This window comes from Phaethon aethereus (genome assembly GCF_964289735.1).
Source record: "Phaethon aethereus genome assembly, chromosome: 8".
NCBI lineage: Eukaryota > Metazoa > Chordata > Aves > Phaethontiformes > Phaethontidae > Phaethon > Phaethon aethereus.
The window spans coordinates 8,163,638-8,179,283 of NC_138584.1; the positions used below are offsets into that span (position 1 = coordinate 8,163,638).

The 15,646-nt window shown below is 54.7% G+C and overlaps 1 protein-coding gene across 1 annotated transcript; it reads right to left on the minus strand.

The window, feature by feature from the left end:
• Positions 1 to 9,477: 9,477 nt before the first annotated feature.
• On the minus strand, positions 9,478 to 15,396 carry SEC22B (SEC22 homolog B, vesicle trafficking protein; the record flags this gene model as incomplete). The annotated part of the gene is made up of 5 exons (XM_082002871.1): positions 9,478 to 9,632; positions 10,024 to 10,170; positions 10,505 to 10,665; positions 14,924 to 15,033; positions 15,322 to 15,396. 5 exons carry the CDS (start codon positions 15,394 to 15,396, stop codon positions 9,478 to 9,480), a joined length of 648 nt encoding a protein of 215 aa, XP_081858997.1.
• Between the last annotated feature and the right edge of the window lie 250 nt (positions 15,397 to 15,646).

Here is a 15,646-nt window from a genome sequence, read left to right on the forward strand (position 1 = left end):
CACGCCCGCCCGCCGCCAGGGGGCGCCCGCCTGGGGACCGCGGGGCGGGGCCGGGCCGGGACCGCGGCGGGGCCGCGGCGCTGTGGGGCCGGGCGGTGGGGCCGCGGCTGTGTGGGGCTGGGCCGTGGGGCGCGGCCGGCGGGCAGGGGGCTGCGGGGCCCGGAGCAGGGCGGCGGGGAGGGGGGGCGGACGGCTCTGGGGATGGAGGGCAAGGGCGGCAGGACGCGGTTGTCGTGCCCCTGTGGGGCGGTGGCAGCGGTGGCGGGGAGCACCGTGCTGGCCGAGGCGCTGCCCTTCCCTCTGCCCCGGCGCGGGGTGCAGGCGGCTGCTGGGCAGGGTGAGGGAGCGTTGCCCAACGGCAGGCACCAACGGGAAGGGAAACCTGGAAACGCCATCGGCCGCCCGATCACCCCACGGGGAGCATCCGGAGCGCACGTGCGAGCTCACCGCCCCACGGCTCGGCCCACGGCTCGGCCCACGGCTACTCGTGCTGCAAAAGCCCCAGAGGACACCTGGGTTCCCATGGAAGAGGTCTTGGGAGGGCAGCAGCTGAGTTCAACCCCAAGATCCCTCCCAGTCCTCAGCCATCATTTAAAGCATTAACAATCCCTCTGCCCCGGCTCCAGCTCCCTGCAGACTGAGGGCCCTTTGTGCGCGGTGCTGACACGGCAGCCTGGCCCGCGAAGGCAGGATTGTGCTGGGTTCGGGGGAGAGAGAGAGAGGGGGCAATGAATAAACCTCACTGTTTTCCCCCTGTAATTCACCAGATCCCGGAGCTGCTCCCAGGCGTGGAGCTGGGTGGTCAGTGCCCCACCACCACGAGGATTTGTTTCAGGTATTCCGGTGCAGGCGCTGCAACCTGGATGGCAAATCCCCCACTGTCCCACGCAGCTGCTAGAGCTTCCCATCGCTGCTCCGACAGCCGCTCGTGGGCAGATGATGGTGCCTTCCAGCTGTGACGGCCGTCCCGTGGCACGGCTCCTGGCAAGCCTCCCTCCCTGCGGCTCCTCGCCTGACAGGGTGGAGGCCAGGCCCAAAGCATGCCAAAACTTTCCATGTATAAAATTATGGGTGGCAGTAACCAACACTTAAGTTAAAACGAGCACGAAGCCAAGCTGGGAGTTGAGGAGGGACAGGCAGGAATGTTGCCAGAACAAGGAGGGCTTGGGGATGCTCTCCGAATGCAGCTAATTCAGGAGGAATTCTGGTATTTCACCAAAAGCTGCCATTTCCACCTCCCCCAAGGGCTGAGCATTACTTATTACTCCTGACCTTGAAGCAGCTGGGAGGAGAGCAGCCACTGGGCACGGTAAAGGTTTGAGGGAGACAGACCTGGATGGGCAGCACAGGTTTTGCAGCTGGGGAGGTGAGGGCCGAGCTGCCTGTGGCTGCCCTGGCCGAGTGGGTTGCCCGTGCTGGGAGGGAATACACAGGGCAGAGTGGGAAGGGGACAGGGGCACGTGCTCCACTATGTCCCCACGCCAAAGCTCCTCAATTCGATCTCCATCACCCCTGTGGGTCTGTCATTAAGCAATAAGCGGTTTGCTGAGGAGTTAAAAATATATTTCAACATTGCTTCGTCTTACACACCCCGTTACAGTCCCATTAACACCACCACATGCAGCAAGCAAAGGTTCGTCACGCAGGGCACCTGCCAGCAGCAGTGACCTGACCCTCCAGCCCTACCACGTGCCATTTCCCACTCAGTTTCCCACATGGAGATGAGCAGCAGCCATCACTGGAACAGGGGGGCTCTGGCAAGGTTTTCCATAGTTTCCACCCGTTTTCCCCCATGCCTTGCCCCGCTTTGCCCACGGAGCGTCTCACCCGGGTGCGGGAGCCGAGCCCTGGCCACTGGGGGTGGCGAGGGGAGGCGGGCAGGGCGCAGGTGCCTGGTGGAGGGCTGGGCACGCTCTGGCCCTGGAAACGATGCCAGCTGAGGGATTAGGAGAGCTGAACAGACTCCATATCCACAGCATCGCTAGTTAAACGGCCCTGGCAGTTAGGGAAATCCTGACACTTCGGCTGACAAACGCAGGGGGATCAAGCCCTCTCTGTGGCTGCATGTTAGGAGTCACTCCGCAATGATTTCGGTTGCCTGCTCCGCAGAGCAGCAGCACACTCGTGTTGTTCTCGGCGTCTGCAGACCACTCTCCAGCCCCAGCGCTCTCCCGGCTTCCTGCCCTGCTGCTGCAAAGGCAGCCCTGTGCGCTGGCCCTCGAGCCGGCACCGGCGGGGGAGGCACTGGGCGGTCACTGGCAGTGTCGGGGTCCGGGTCCCCCCATTCAGCAGTCTCTGCAGATGGCATGGCCGGCTGTGGAAGGGGGTGAAGGCATCTTGCCCCCCACCTGTGCTCGCTCGGCTCGGGGAGGAAGCCCACGGGGAAGCACCTTCCCACATCCCGTGTGGCTCATCATGCTGCACACGGGGGACGCTGCTGGGCAGAGACGTGCCCGGAGGCTCTGCCGTGCTCTCCCCAGCACTCCTCGCAGAAGGCAAAATGTATTTAAACACCCTGAGGTGCTTTTTGGATATCTGTACATGCTCAGCAAGTGTCGCATCGCTTGTGCTCTGTCCCTCACCTTGGAGGAACCGCGGGTTTCACCAGCTTTGTGTTGGTGCTCAGAATAAATTGTATTTTCTTGCAATAACCTTTCAGTGACATTGCTGGCAGTGCAGGCATTCAGACCTCAGCTCAGCTCACACCCAAATGCCTGCCTCACATCCCAGCATTTTACACACCCAGATAAATGTTGCCTCATTTTTATCTGCTCCTGGTCTGGGGGTCCTTAGGATGTGCTTCAGTCATATATCTCAGCCTTCTCTTTTGAGAACAGGAGAGCTGGAACCCCGTTAAAATGGAAGCTGAGGGTATTTCTAGTTACAAGACGTCAGCAGCCAAGAGATTTAAGAAAAACAGGAGGGAGAGAGGTTTCCAACAAAATCCTTAGGGCTTGTGCCTTGTGCTTGTACCGCAAATAGCTTGTCCTGTGGCTCATCTGCTAACTCTTAACATTCACATGACTCGGCTTTCGCCGTGATTACCTTACCTGCCAGCCGGTCTTGTCTTAAAAAGAAACAGAGAAGTGCAAAGGCATTCCTGCATCAAGCCCTGCAGGAATGCGCCTCTGCCGCCCGCCCCGCTTAATCACCCGGGGAATTCGTACCCTCTGCCTTCCCCGCCGCTTCCCTCGCTCTCAGCAGCCCCTGGAGTATTTATACTGCAGATGGAGCCGCACGGCTTCTACCGAAGGTGTTCTTTGGTACGGGTGGCTGTGAAGCTCCCAAAATGCTCCTGGCTCCAGGCATGCAATGGAGCAAGAATTCATGATTTGTGGTCACCCTCCAGGTAGCAGCTGGTGCTGTAATGACGGCTGGCATGGTGGTACGGCCACGACTCAAGGAAGGGGCCACTGCTCAGCACTGCTCAGATCCGTCCTTCAGTTCCCTTTTTCGGGTCTGTACCCAGGACTGGCTGCTCTCCCTCTTGATCGGCAGCTGCTGGGGAGCTACAGCGGTGATTTGCAGCAAGCGCCCTGCCCCTCTCCCAGTGCCCGCATGGCCCATGCGACCCACCCCGCTGGGCACCTCTCGCTGTGGGGTGGCCACCTGGGCACAGCCCCCATCACCTGTGGTCCTCACGCAGGTAGGGGCATGGGAAAGCGGAACAGAGGCTTCTCCCTACTCCTGTGGGATGCAGAGCCCAGCCTTAGTCCCCGGCCATGCTGTTACATCCCTCCTGGCACCGGGCGGGAGCCTCGTGCTGCTCTGTGCAGCCTGCTCCGAGCCCGTGCTGAGCCGGAGGCCACCCGGGTCCCTTCTTGCCTCAATGGTCTCCTCTCCGGAGGCAGATGCTGGGGGCATGATGTCATCGCAGCTGCATGGGGCTCATGGCTGTGCATGGAGGACATGCAGCTCTGGGAAAGCTCCCAGGGAGCCACGTACACCCCAGGCTCTGCAGGCTCTGGCACCCACATGGTCCTGGACAGTCCCGGTGCGGAGGACTCGGGGTCACTGTGACTCCAGCAAGCGCATTTAGTTCTGCTCCTCTATGCAAATCCTGTGTCTGCTGCCGTTTTCGGGGGCCCCAGTGGCAGCTGATGGGGAGGGTGCACTTTTTGCTCCGGGTGCTGTGCCGCGACGGGGCCGGGGAGTCCTGTTTCCAGCGAGCGCTGGCAGCGTGCCAGGGTGGCCGGGGAGCAGCTGCAGGATTGGGGTGCTGCTGGTGGGATGCTGGGGAAGGAAAAGCAAAAAAAAAGAAATGACAGAGGAAACAGGTCTATCGTCGCTCTGCAGAGCACCAGGGCTCAGCTGCAGGGGGTTTTCTGAGTCGTGATTCAAAATCGTGCTGGGCTCCTCCGTGCAGCCGTCAACCCAGAGGAAGCCCCATGGCGGGGGTCTGGCAGCTCTTGCAGGGTAGGCACAGGGAGTGGGGGCTCCCCAACTCTTTCATCCCCTCTGGCGCGTTTGCGAGCTCAGGCATGACACAGCCAGCCGTGAGCAGCCGTGCGAGACGCTGCGAGGCTCAGTGCTTGCGGCACGGCCCCAGGCAAACCCCGGGGCACCCCCGTGCCCGCAGGGGACCCAAACAGAGCCCGAGCCGGGGGAGAAGGGGGACGGGCTGGGGAGGGGAGGAGGCATGGCTGCCCCAGGGGAAGAAGAGCCGGGGACATGTGTGGGCAACTGGATCAGAGGCTGTCTAGGAAGACAGCCAGGAAGGCAGAGCATCCGTGGTGCAGAGGTCGTACCCCACCTCTCCCCGGTGCTGGCTGCGGGGTCTCAGGAGCAGCTGGACCAGGGACCCCCAAAGGGCTCAGGTCTGGGGGGCCAACAGGGTTGGAGCAAGGAGGCTGCCAGGGGCCAGGTGGGTGCCCCATGTCCTGCCCTGGGGCTTGCCAAATGCTTGGGGATGGGGACAAGCCCAGCTGTGTCACCTGGGACAGGGGCGACGGGAGGGTTTGTGGGTGTGCTGGGACAGGACATGGCACTGACTCAGGCCCGTGCCAGACGGCTGGTCCCGGCAGCCAGCTGCCCGTGGCCAGCCGCCAAGCCCAGCACCTCGCCATCTGAAAAGCCTTCATTTTCAGGCAGCAGCAGATTGACATCGTCCTATTGGAAAGGTCACCTCGGCAGCAACGCAGCAGAGAAAAGCGTGAGGAGAAGGTGACCTCCCGAGCCCCCCAGCTGGGCTCTGCAGGGCATCCCTCCCTGGCTCTGGTGGGATCGAGAGGCCCCAGAGAGACAGAGCTGCCATGGGCCCACGGCGGGCCCCGAGGGAGGGAGGACAAAGACTAGGGTGCTCGAAGGCTGAACTCCAAGCCCTGCTGCCCTGGCCGTTGCTGCCCAGGCAGTTACGTGGCTTCGGGTGCCCTGGGCAGGCACCTGGCCCTGCTGCAGGGATGCTGGAGGCTGTGAGCCCTCCACGCTGCTGGGACGTTCACCCATGGCAGGGCAGCTGCCAGAAACCGCCCAGGGTCAAACTCCCCCACAGCCCCAGAGGGAAAGATGTTGAAAGTGAGTTTTTCTGAAAACTTGCCCGAAAGAGAGGTTTATGAGTGCAAGGAGCTGGTTCAAACCGGGGGAAGCAGCTGGTGCCCAAGTAAACACAGAAACCAAAACCCTGCAGCGCCCAAACGGCTGCTCCCGGGAGCGGTAACACTGCAGAGCACGGCCGCAGCCTGTGCCAGGTGAGACCTGGTTCATATCTGACATAGTGACCAGAGCACCCTGCCAGCCTTCGCCATCCCGCCACGCTCTTCCTCTCCACAGTGCCGTGCCCCACCCATGGCAGGTTTGGCAGCGTCTGGGAACCAGCTCTGCTTGTCTGCTCTTGCTGCTTCGCTTTTCAGATGCTCAGGGACAAAAAAACCCACCATCCAGCACCGGCAGGCCCCGCAGCGTAAGCCACCCAGCGCAGCCCTGTGGTGGGCCAGGGTGGGCACGGCCACACATTGTCCCTCCCACAGGCATCAATCCCAACAGCACCCCCGGCCCCATGGACACAAGGACACCCAGGGGTGCCCAGGCCTGAGCTGAGCAGCGGCAGCAGCAAGCACAGCCAAAACCAACAGCTTTTCTGAGCCATCACTCCATGTCGAGGCTTGTCACCTCTGTGCTCGCACGATGAGCAGAGCAGCTCCCAGGGCACCTCACACCGTTCCCTTTTCCTTTGCACCCTGCTGCTCTCTGCCCATACCCCGTGCCAAAGTCTTCCCAGGGGCAACGGGCACGCCGTGGGGCCAAGGGAGAGCCCGGCTCTGCCCCTCAGACCCCCCAGCGCAGGGGGCTCAGGTGCTGTGGAGGTGCCCAGGCCTTTGCGCTGCTCCCAGGTCTCACCATCCCCTCTGCTCCGCACGCGCCTGGCGTGGGACAAAACCCCTCGGCCTCTGCCAGGTTGAGGGGACCGGGCACGGGAACCGGAGGGATACCTGGGTGGGGGAGCCCAGCAGGCAAAGGCGACTCCAGAGCCTCTGGAGGCAGAGGGGCGGCTCAGAAACAGAAATGAGGTGGGCGTTGGGTCGGTGCAAACGCCCTGCTGGGAAGAGTCACCATCCAGCTCAGTCGCGCAACGGCATGAGGCCGGGCGGCATGGCCTCGTGCGGCGTGGTCTGAGAGCCCTTACAGGCAGATCCCCGGAGGCAGCCCTGGCCCAGCAAGGCCGTGGGTCTTTGGGAAGGCCCAAAGGCTCCTTGCAAGGAGGTGGGGGTGCTCTCAGGAGGAGCCCCCTTCGCCTCCCCAGCACCCGGCACAGCTCTGTGCCCTGCCACCAGCTCCATGCAGGCACTGCCATCTGCAGGCAGCGGCTCCGGGGCCAGCACCCGGGGCGCAGCACCGTGACCCAGAGCCGGCAGCAACCAACTGCTATGGCCACCCACACGCGGCAGGGCTGCACCCACCGCGGCAGGCAGCCACGACCCCGAGCCCATGGACGCTCGCCCAGCCCAGCCTCAAGCAAGCTGCCGTCGGTTAACATGCGGAGAAACCAGCAACGGCTTCTCCTCCCCTAGGCCCCAAGCAGCAGGACGGGAACAACAAACCTCAGGCCAGGCTGCTCAGGAGGTGCAGACGGTCCCCAGCCTACATCTCCCTCGCACAGAGCATCAGTGGGGCCTCTGCCCCGTGCGAGGGAGGAAAAGGGGCTGTGTTATTTTGAACGCAGCGAGGGAGTTGCTCATAAGCGCTCCCTGGAGCCCGTTGCTGGGCTGGGAGAGAGAAGCCTTCCTTGTCCTTCATGCCCTGTTAATATAGACCCGCCCTGCTCCTGGCTTGTTCTGCTTCACCGTGTGCCCCACATGAACAGCATCACCACAAAACTGTCCCCATAAAAATCTGCCCATGTATGTATGAGGCTCTGAGGTGGCTCCCTGCCCACACGCAACAGGCAGAGACGCATGCCAGCAAGGGAAAGAGAAGCCCGCTATAACCAAAGTATAGTCTATCAGAAAATGGCCAAGATCATGTTTTTCAACTAAGTTCTGCCTCCAGAAAGGAGCCCTCATCCCAGGTGGCTTCGGTTATGGGGCCTTTACCCTCTTGTGTCCCTGGAAGGAAAGCAAGCATTCTCAGGGACCACAGAAATGAGACACAGGAAACTCCACGCTGCAGAGGGGATTTTTCAGAAGCGTTTATTTCACTGCTGACACTGGGGCTGCAGGAGGCAGCTGCTGACCAAGCTGCCCTTCGCTGCAAAAGCATCACTCCCCTCAACCATGACAATCCATGTATGGTCGGTGTCTGCTCACCTTTCAGCACCTACATTACACAGATGTACATCACTGGGACATTCAGCTGTTAGGGAAACCACTTAAAAGGGTAAAAATAATGATAATAATAATAAAGCAATCTACAAAGTAACACTTGAAGGCATCATGCAGAAACCAGATGATTTCAGACTACATGGCAGATCAGATTTGCTAGGTTTATTGGTGGACAAGCGCTAACTGCTTCCCTGCCAGTCCAACACGGTGCCAAGCTGGAGAGTGTTCCCAGACAGGACAAGAGCTCTCCATTTCCTACCTAGAGGCAGGAAACATTTCCAGGTCACAGTTTATACTTCCAGAGCTACACAAGATTATGTGCTTGTAAAAGGTGCTGGGGAGTCCTGAAACTTCCTTCTGTGACACTGCCTGCTTCTTAACCAAGTGGCAGAGACTTGAGTGCAGAAGAGTGCCTGAGCTGTGGGGGTTTCTTTTCTTTTTTTTCCTTTTTTTTAATAAAAACAAAAGCTGACTGGTAAAATGTTATTCTTAGCACAGGTGGACAAAAAAAAAAAATCACATTACACTGGAAATACATAGATTGGCCCATGAGAAAGAAGCTATATATTATTGCCCCATAATGAGTTTTTCTCCACCTACAGTTTCAACTTCCCAAGTGAGGTAGGAAGAGGGTGACCACAGGAAAAAAAGATGGTGTTTCCAAAGGATTCCACTGTTTTAAAGTTATCCTTTTGAATCCTTCATGTAAAGTTAAAAGTGTTTTTTAAGGAAACACTGCCTTTTCTTCACAACAACATTCATAGTTTTGTTTTTTTGGTTGTTTTGGGTGAGGGAAAGAAGGAGAAAGAAAACGAGCATCCCAGAGATGAAATGCTGGCAGTTTTGACACATTTTGGAAGGAAAGAACAGTTACAAAAAGGAAGGAAATAATGTGGTGAATCTGCAGATAGAAGGGAAAAAATACAGAGTGCTGACATAAGTTTGCACTGTGCCTGCTCCAACAGCACTTGAATTACACACCCTGTTCACATGGAAACATGCTGTCATACATAGCCATCAGGAGAGGGAAAGTGGACACTTACAAACCTGTAGTTTAATTTTGTAGGAATCAGTAATATAGAAGTCTTTCGTTGCCCCTCCTAGTACGAGACAGAATGTATTTTAAGGCATTATTTAACATCCATTTCTTCCTAGCAATTTAAAGTGTAACAAGCCAAGAAATCAGACACAGAAAACTCAACAATAGTTATTCTGACAGAGGTGAAAGCTATTCTATGTACAGTGCAGTATTTGCCTTCGAACAGGGGAGTTTTGTCTTTAAAAAAAAAAAAAAAGAAAAATAACTGCAGACCCAGATTCTAAAAAAGCAAACATTGCCAACACAAGGAATGTTCATTAGAGTCCAGTTCCCACTAGAGCTACTCAACAGGAGGACGTACAAAGTGATTATGCTAAACCGCGCTGATTGACTGTTCCCAGAGTGTGCCCCTGGGAGGGGGGCAGAACCGTGGGAGGCCAAACTCTGCAGTACCCTAGTGCAAACTGCCTCAGAGGAAAAGCCTGTAGTCAACAAGCCTTTACACCTATTGTTAGGCTTCACTAAGAGGTGTAGTAGTCAGGTGTCACCTAACAATTTCAGGACACTCCCATAAAGGTGATGGTCCTGTGTGGATTCTAATGCACATCCCCCGTGAACAGTGTCCTGCACACATACACCTGCCAGGTTACCGGCTTTCCCTCTTCTGTGACTGCAACCGGCTCACAGCCACCAGAATCTCACATAGACGATCAACATGATAAAAAACACAGCTACAGCCGCAAGTTTGGCGTAAGTGGAACGCATGTTCAGATATTTCGCATCCTGGCGGTACTTCTTGGACAAACTGGACAAGTTGTTGGCCTTGGAATCAAGAGCTGTTAAAGGGAAAGGGGAGAGAAGTTAATCAAGATTAACCCAACCAGATGTTGCCCAAATGTTACATTAACTATACAAGTTTCTCCGGAGCAGCTGCAAGCACAGCGGTTTCACATGGCAGCACATCCTGTGCCTATCGGCAGTGCTCTAGTGCTTGTCCTGCTCGGATGAGAACCACCTAAGCTGTCGAGATGCTGGTCTCTCCCAAAAGAAGCACCAGTACCTGCCAGGTGCTTAAGGGCACAACCGATCCAACTGAAACACCCAGTAAGTTCACTGCTTTTCTCAGGAGGCTCAGGGATTAGCAAGCTTTTCCCTCCAGTATGCTCTACCCACCCAGCTGACCTATGGACAAGGAACCATATGCCAAATATCTGCCATTCCCTGTACCTGAAAGCGCCTCTCCTCGCTGTAAGACTTCCTCAATGTTGGCCACCATAATCCTCTGCACATCTTGCAGCTCTGTGTTGATGGAGCCCAGGTTCCTCCTCGCCCGGCTATCGATGTAGAGCTTCTTGGTTTTCTGAATGTAGGTGTCTGGAACAAAAGGGAGCTATCAGAGGGAATCTCACCTAACACAGAGCAGCCTGGCTGCCGAAGGAGTGGGAGCATTGCTGAGACAGCCAGTAGACTGCATGCAAATACTCACTGGCGCAAGGACAAGAGATTTAAAGCAGGAAAACTGAATCGAAAGACATTTACCATTTCCCTACCACTTCTCTATTCTCTTGCTCAAAACACCCATTTCTCTAGTGCCCAGAAGAAGCTTAACTGTCAATTCCATAGGCCAAGCTGGAGAGGATCATGTGGCTGCTGCTCCCCCCGGCCCCGCATGAAGTTTCCTAACTAGCCACAAGGAGAGGGACCTCACCAAATTCAATGAATGAATAAGGCCTGGAGACTGTTGGCACCTTCTTGCCATGCTGTTCATCAAACTCTGAATGCAAGTCTTCCAGATATGCAAAGGCCAGTTTCTTGGGGAATGCAGCTTCACACAGGACCAGGTAACACACTCCTTTCTCAATGATGTAGCTAAAAGAAGAGCAGACAGAGCATTAATCAATCAATTTTGAACCTATCCTATCAAACACCACACTGTGTACCTTTATTCCTGTGAGGCAATGAGAACTGGGTACAGGGAATTCCAGTTTGCCATGTCTGGATCAGGTGTAAATCGTTCCACAAAGTAATGGGGTTTTTTTTCTTTATCTAAAATAAATCTTCTTGTACCCTCAGACCCTAATACCCGTGCCAACAGCCATGAACTTTGACTTCACTGGAACAAGAATTGGCCTGTGAATATCATTAGCTTAACAAAATGCTAGCAACAAAAGAGTTATAATTTTGGAATGAAAAATGGAAGGACACCCCCTTCCTCCCTCCTGCAGTCAGAAGGAGGGGAGCACAAGAAAGTTTGCCAGCAGGATAGAGGGGAAGGTGGCCAACACAGCTCTAAGCACAGCCAAGTACCTGAGGCCTACAGACGGGAAGCTCTGCCCTGAGATTAGGACACATACAAGAATTTGGTCTCTAAAAAGCCACCCAGTGACTGCCAGCTCCCGCTTTCCATTTTGGAGGGCTGGGTATCGCCTTGCCCCCCAACACCAGCCTGTTGGTGGGGTGTCACTACCCACACACATGACCTCAAAGGCAGCTGGGGGAAAATATTGGTGCTAGAGAGGTTCTGGTGACCTTCCCTACAGGTTTGCCATGGGTAAGGATGACTGTGCAACCAGTTCTTTGGCTGCAGTGTTAGGAGCTCCAAAACGTACATTGAAGCATGTTGCTGTGTAATGCTGTTTGGTTTGTCCTGCAGCTGAATTCGCAGGGGTCCTCTTCTCCTCCTCCCACCAGCCCCATCCCCATCTGATTCTTATTTGTTCCCAGAGGCTTAGTGCTGGCCTTGTTTCAGTGTGAGCTCCAGTGTCCTCGTCAGCACTGAGAATAGGGGCTTTTCATTACAATTCAGCTAAAAAGCCTACTGAAATATAGAATAAGGTAGAACCAATCTTGAGATTATTTAGGCTTCGCCACAACTACCTGTTGCTGTGCATTCCCAACTACATTTTCTTCCTCACTTAGCCAATAGAAAAGTAAAAGCAATGATATTTCCACCAAAACCAAGGGAGTGCAGGTGGTAGATAGCCCTGCATTCACTTTTGAATGTTTATCTATATTATTCAGGGTGGAATTTAAATGCTACTTTTATGTTACCTTCCTTTGACTTTCTGCATAATGCCATCATGCAGCAGTCTAGTTAGCATAAAGATTAACAGTGTATTAAAGAATTGACCCAGCCCTGAGGGCACCATAGTTAAATAAGTAGCTTAAAATTTTGTTAATAGCTGCATCAGGCATACAGAACAACTTCCCCCCCCTTCGTTTTTCCAGATACCGCAACAGGTCCAAGTCCTTTGCATTACCCATCCTCAACTTGTTTCTGGGCTCAGGAGTATCTGTTTCTCCTGCCTCTATATGGCCTGTGTGCAAATCCTTCCAGCCTTCAGCTAACAACTGATCCACCCTAACCAGAAGCAAGAAACTCCAGTTACTATAATCCATATCACAAGCATGTCCCCATGAGCCTAGACTTTTATTCCTTTTTATGTCCCTCAGGTTGGACTGCATCAGTGTCTAAGACTAATCTCACAGTACAACATGCCTCTGTCCTTCCCTTACCCTTGGAGACCTGCTTGACAGCTTGGAGTTGCTACAAATCATCACCTGGAGCTTGATTTAGCCACTGTCATGAACAGCAAGACTTGAAAAGATCCCTTGAAATAAGGAAAACTCATGTCAGAGAGGAATTCTGACAGTATTGCCTGAGAGCCCAAAGCAACAGTCTCAAGATGAGAGCAGTCTGAGGAACATGCCCCGTTGGTACAGTTCTGTTCTCTCGCTTGAGCCAGCTGGTCCTGCCTGGAGCTCTTCAGATGTATCTCCCATTTGCTTTCCCGCTGATATGATACTAGACGTGTTGGATTTAAACTTGATCTCTCAGCACCACAGAGAGCAAGTACACCTCATTCTGTCCCAGACAGACAATTTTGTCAACCTCAGTTCAACATCAGAGCAGAGTTCCTGCACAGCTGGGCTTCTCAGTTTTACACTTTGTGCATGTCTCCGAGCTTCAGCACAGCACCCGATCACGCTGACTGCTTGGCAGTGTGCACACACAAGGGGCAGACACTGGTGTCTGCCACTGCTAACTTCTGTACTCCGGACTTCTGCACACTGAGTATAGCCAGTAGGTTTCTTAGAATTCTATCTTGGACACTTTGGGAGAGAAAAGCTTTATCCTGGCAACAGTGGCAAAGGGCAAGGGTTGTTTTCAACATGACAGGTAAGAGCCACTTCAGCCATTCATCAGCCAAAGGTCAACTAGTGACTGACAACACAGCAGACTCCATCTGCGTTTCTGTACCTGCACAGCCATGTGTACTGAGTGCTGTAGCTGAAAGGGTGACACAGCTTTTGAAACTGAAGTATAAACATAATATTTGACAGAAATCACTTCAAATTGTCATAGTTTAAGCTTCACATTTCAGCAAGACTAAGCTCTTCTCTGAACTGATCAAGCTAAAAGCGTCCAACATCATCTCAGCAAGTTCAGCAATATCCTTAGCCACACTTGTAACCCTCACACCACAAAATGCTCTACCCTGGTTTGTGCTGCCCTCAGCACTCAGAGCTCTGATTTGGCAGAAAAAATGGTTTCCTACATTAATGAACAGCATGGTCATCAGTCAGCACCATTTCAGACTAAATCTCAAACTCCCCTGTTTCTTCCCCTTCCTGTACTGTTATCACCGGAGGTTTTTCCGATCTGAAACTATTCTTTTCCTACAGGTCCTGCCTTAATGTCCCACCTTAAAGGAGGGAGCAGCTGAGTGCTCTGCAGCAGCAGCTGTCAGTTGCCTGTGGAACCTGTCTAGGGACTAACTCAATACAGGCGAAATGCTCCTTTCCCCACCTATCTGCCAGCCAGTAACCTGGATGTTTCTTGAAGACAGCTGTCAAAACATGAGCTTGCCCAAGTCCTCCTGCCTTGTCAGAAGGTGACATGTGACATGACAGCCACTGTTAAGAGGTTTTAATTTCCTGGGCACTGCAAGTCACACAGCCTTCCCAGACATCGCTCTACTTGCATCATGGAAGCAACATAAGAAAGGATTTACTAGGATCTACAGACTCTTTCCCAAGGCTTCACTGCCACTAGTGCTACACCCCTGTAGTGCCATGCAAACATTTAAAACCAGAGTTTTTAAATTCTAGAAAGTTTTAACGTCTAGAAAGAAGACGAAGCAGAGCAGCACTTTGCAGTTAACTCTGGCAACAACACCCAAATCCAACAGGAGATAGGGATGGCCAGACTATTTTAACCAGGGTCATCCTCTGACCACTGTACCTCCCTATCAAAGACAACCAGATGCCAAGTGAAAGAAAGATTAAAAAATTCTTGTCGCAGTTATCACACACAAACCAACCGCAAGAAAAGTTGCCCTCAAAACCTCATGGCTTTTGCCAAAGACTGCCCTTCCAAAAAACTCCTGTTCCTGTCGTTTCATGTCGCTGAATCTCTGAAGAAAGGGACAGGGCAGATTTGCTAAAGGGCCCTTGTTATAGAAGCAGAGACCTAAAGCCAGCCTTGCCCTGCATTCAGAGGCCATCCTCCCACTCAGCTAGCTGTAAACACGCACCCAGTCACCTGGGCTGGGGAATCGAGAGGGATCCCGCTGCTGGCAGTGCAGCAGAAGTGGTGCCAAGTGCGGGAAATCTTGGCGCATCACTGGCAAAACAGCACAACTCTGCCAGAGATGCTCGATGTGCTTCTAACACACAAAGCTAATGCGTGAAAAGGCACACTCTGATGGGATACACAGAGAGGAAAATACTGTGTAAGAGGAGCCGAGAGTGGTACTGACAGACTATTTTTACCAAGGACATCTCTTTTATAAAGGGCAAGGCATAGAAGGTACAGAAGATGCACTGAAGGTATCTTAGAGCATTCAAACAAACAGAAAAGTCTTAAAGGGAACACTGTCTTCAGCAAAAGCAGAACTATGAACCTGGCTGAAAAACAAGTACCAGACAGCAGCGCCAAGAAGTAACAACTCACACACTCTGCCCTTCAAGCAGCTATTACACTTCAGCTAAGAGGGTAGACAGTTAAATAACTCACCCTCTCTCAGGCAGCCCCATTTCTAACAAATCCTCACCCTGACCCTGAAGCGCCTTATTTCTTCGGTGGCAGAAGCCCGTGCCCCCATTGCACCCTACAGACACTTACTGGAAAGCCATGGCTCCTGCTTCAAGAGTACATCTGGTAGGGGACTGCTCGTTCAGCTTGCGGAAGAGCTGCTTCGCTTGACTCTGGTACTGCTGCAGATCGCGGCCTGACTGAGAAGGGAGGACAGGCTGTTAGGGGGGGCTGCTACCGGAGAAACACCCCCCGCCTGCAGGTGGAGGGGCTCCGGGGGGGCCCCGGGCTCAGCCCGAGGAGGATCAGCCCAACAGCACAGACGTGGCTCTCCATCTCCAACCCGGGACCTCCGGGCGAGAAATGCTTGTGCGGGAGCCGCCTGGCTTGTGAGAAAGGGATCCGGGGATCCAGCCCCTCACCCACTCCTCACCGACACGCCGGGGCGGACCCCCCGCCCGCGCCCCCCGCCCACGCGCGGCCCACACCTGCTCGTCCTCCTGCATGGAAGCGGCTAGCGGGAGCCCGTCCGCCACGCGGGCGATCATCGTGAGCAGCACCATCTCCGCTCCCCGCTGCAGGCCGCCCCGCCGCCTGCCCCTGCCACGGAGCTGGCCGGAAACTGCCGCTGCAACATCCGGTCCACAGCCGCCAGCAGCACGGGCGCTTCCGGCCGCACACCACGAAACTACCCGGGCGGCAACACGAGCCCACCTCTAAGGGACCGTAATGGGGAAGGGGCGAGCGCAGCTACACCCCTTCCTAGCCACGGCCCCGTGGGCAGATAGAGCTCCGCCCACATTCAATCCACGC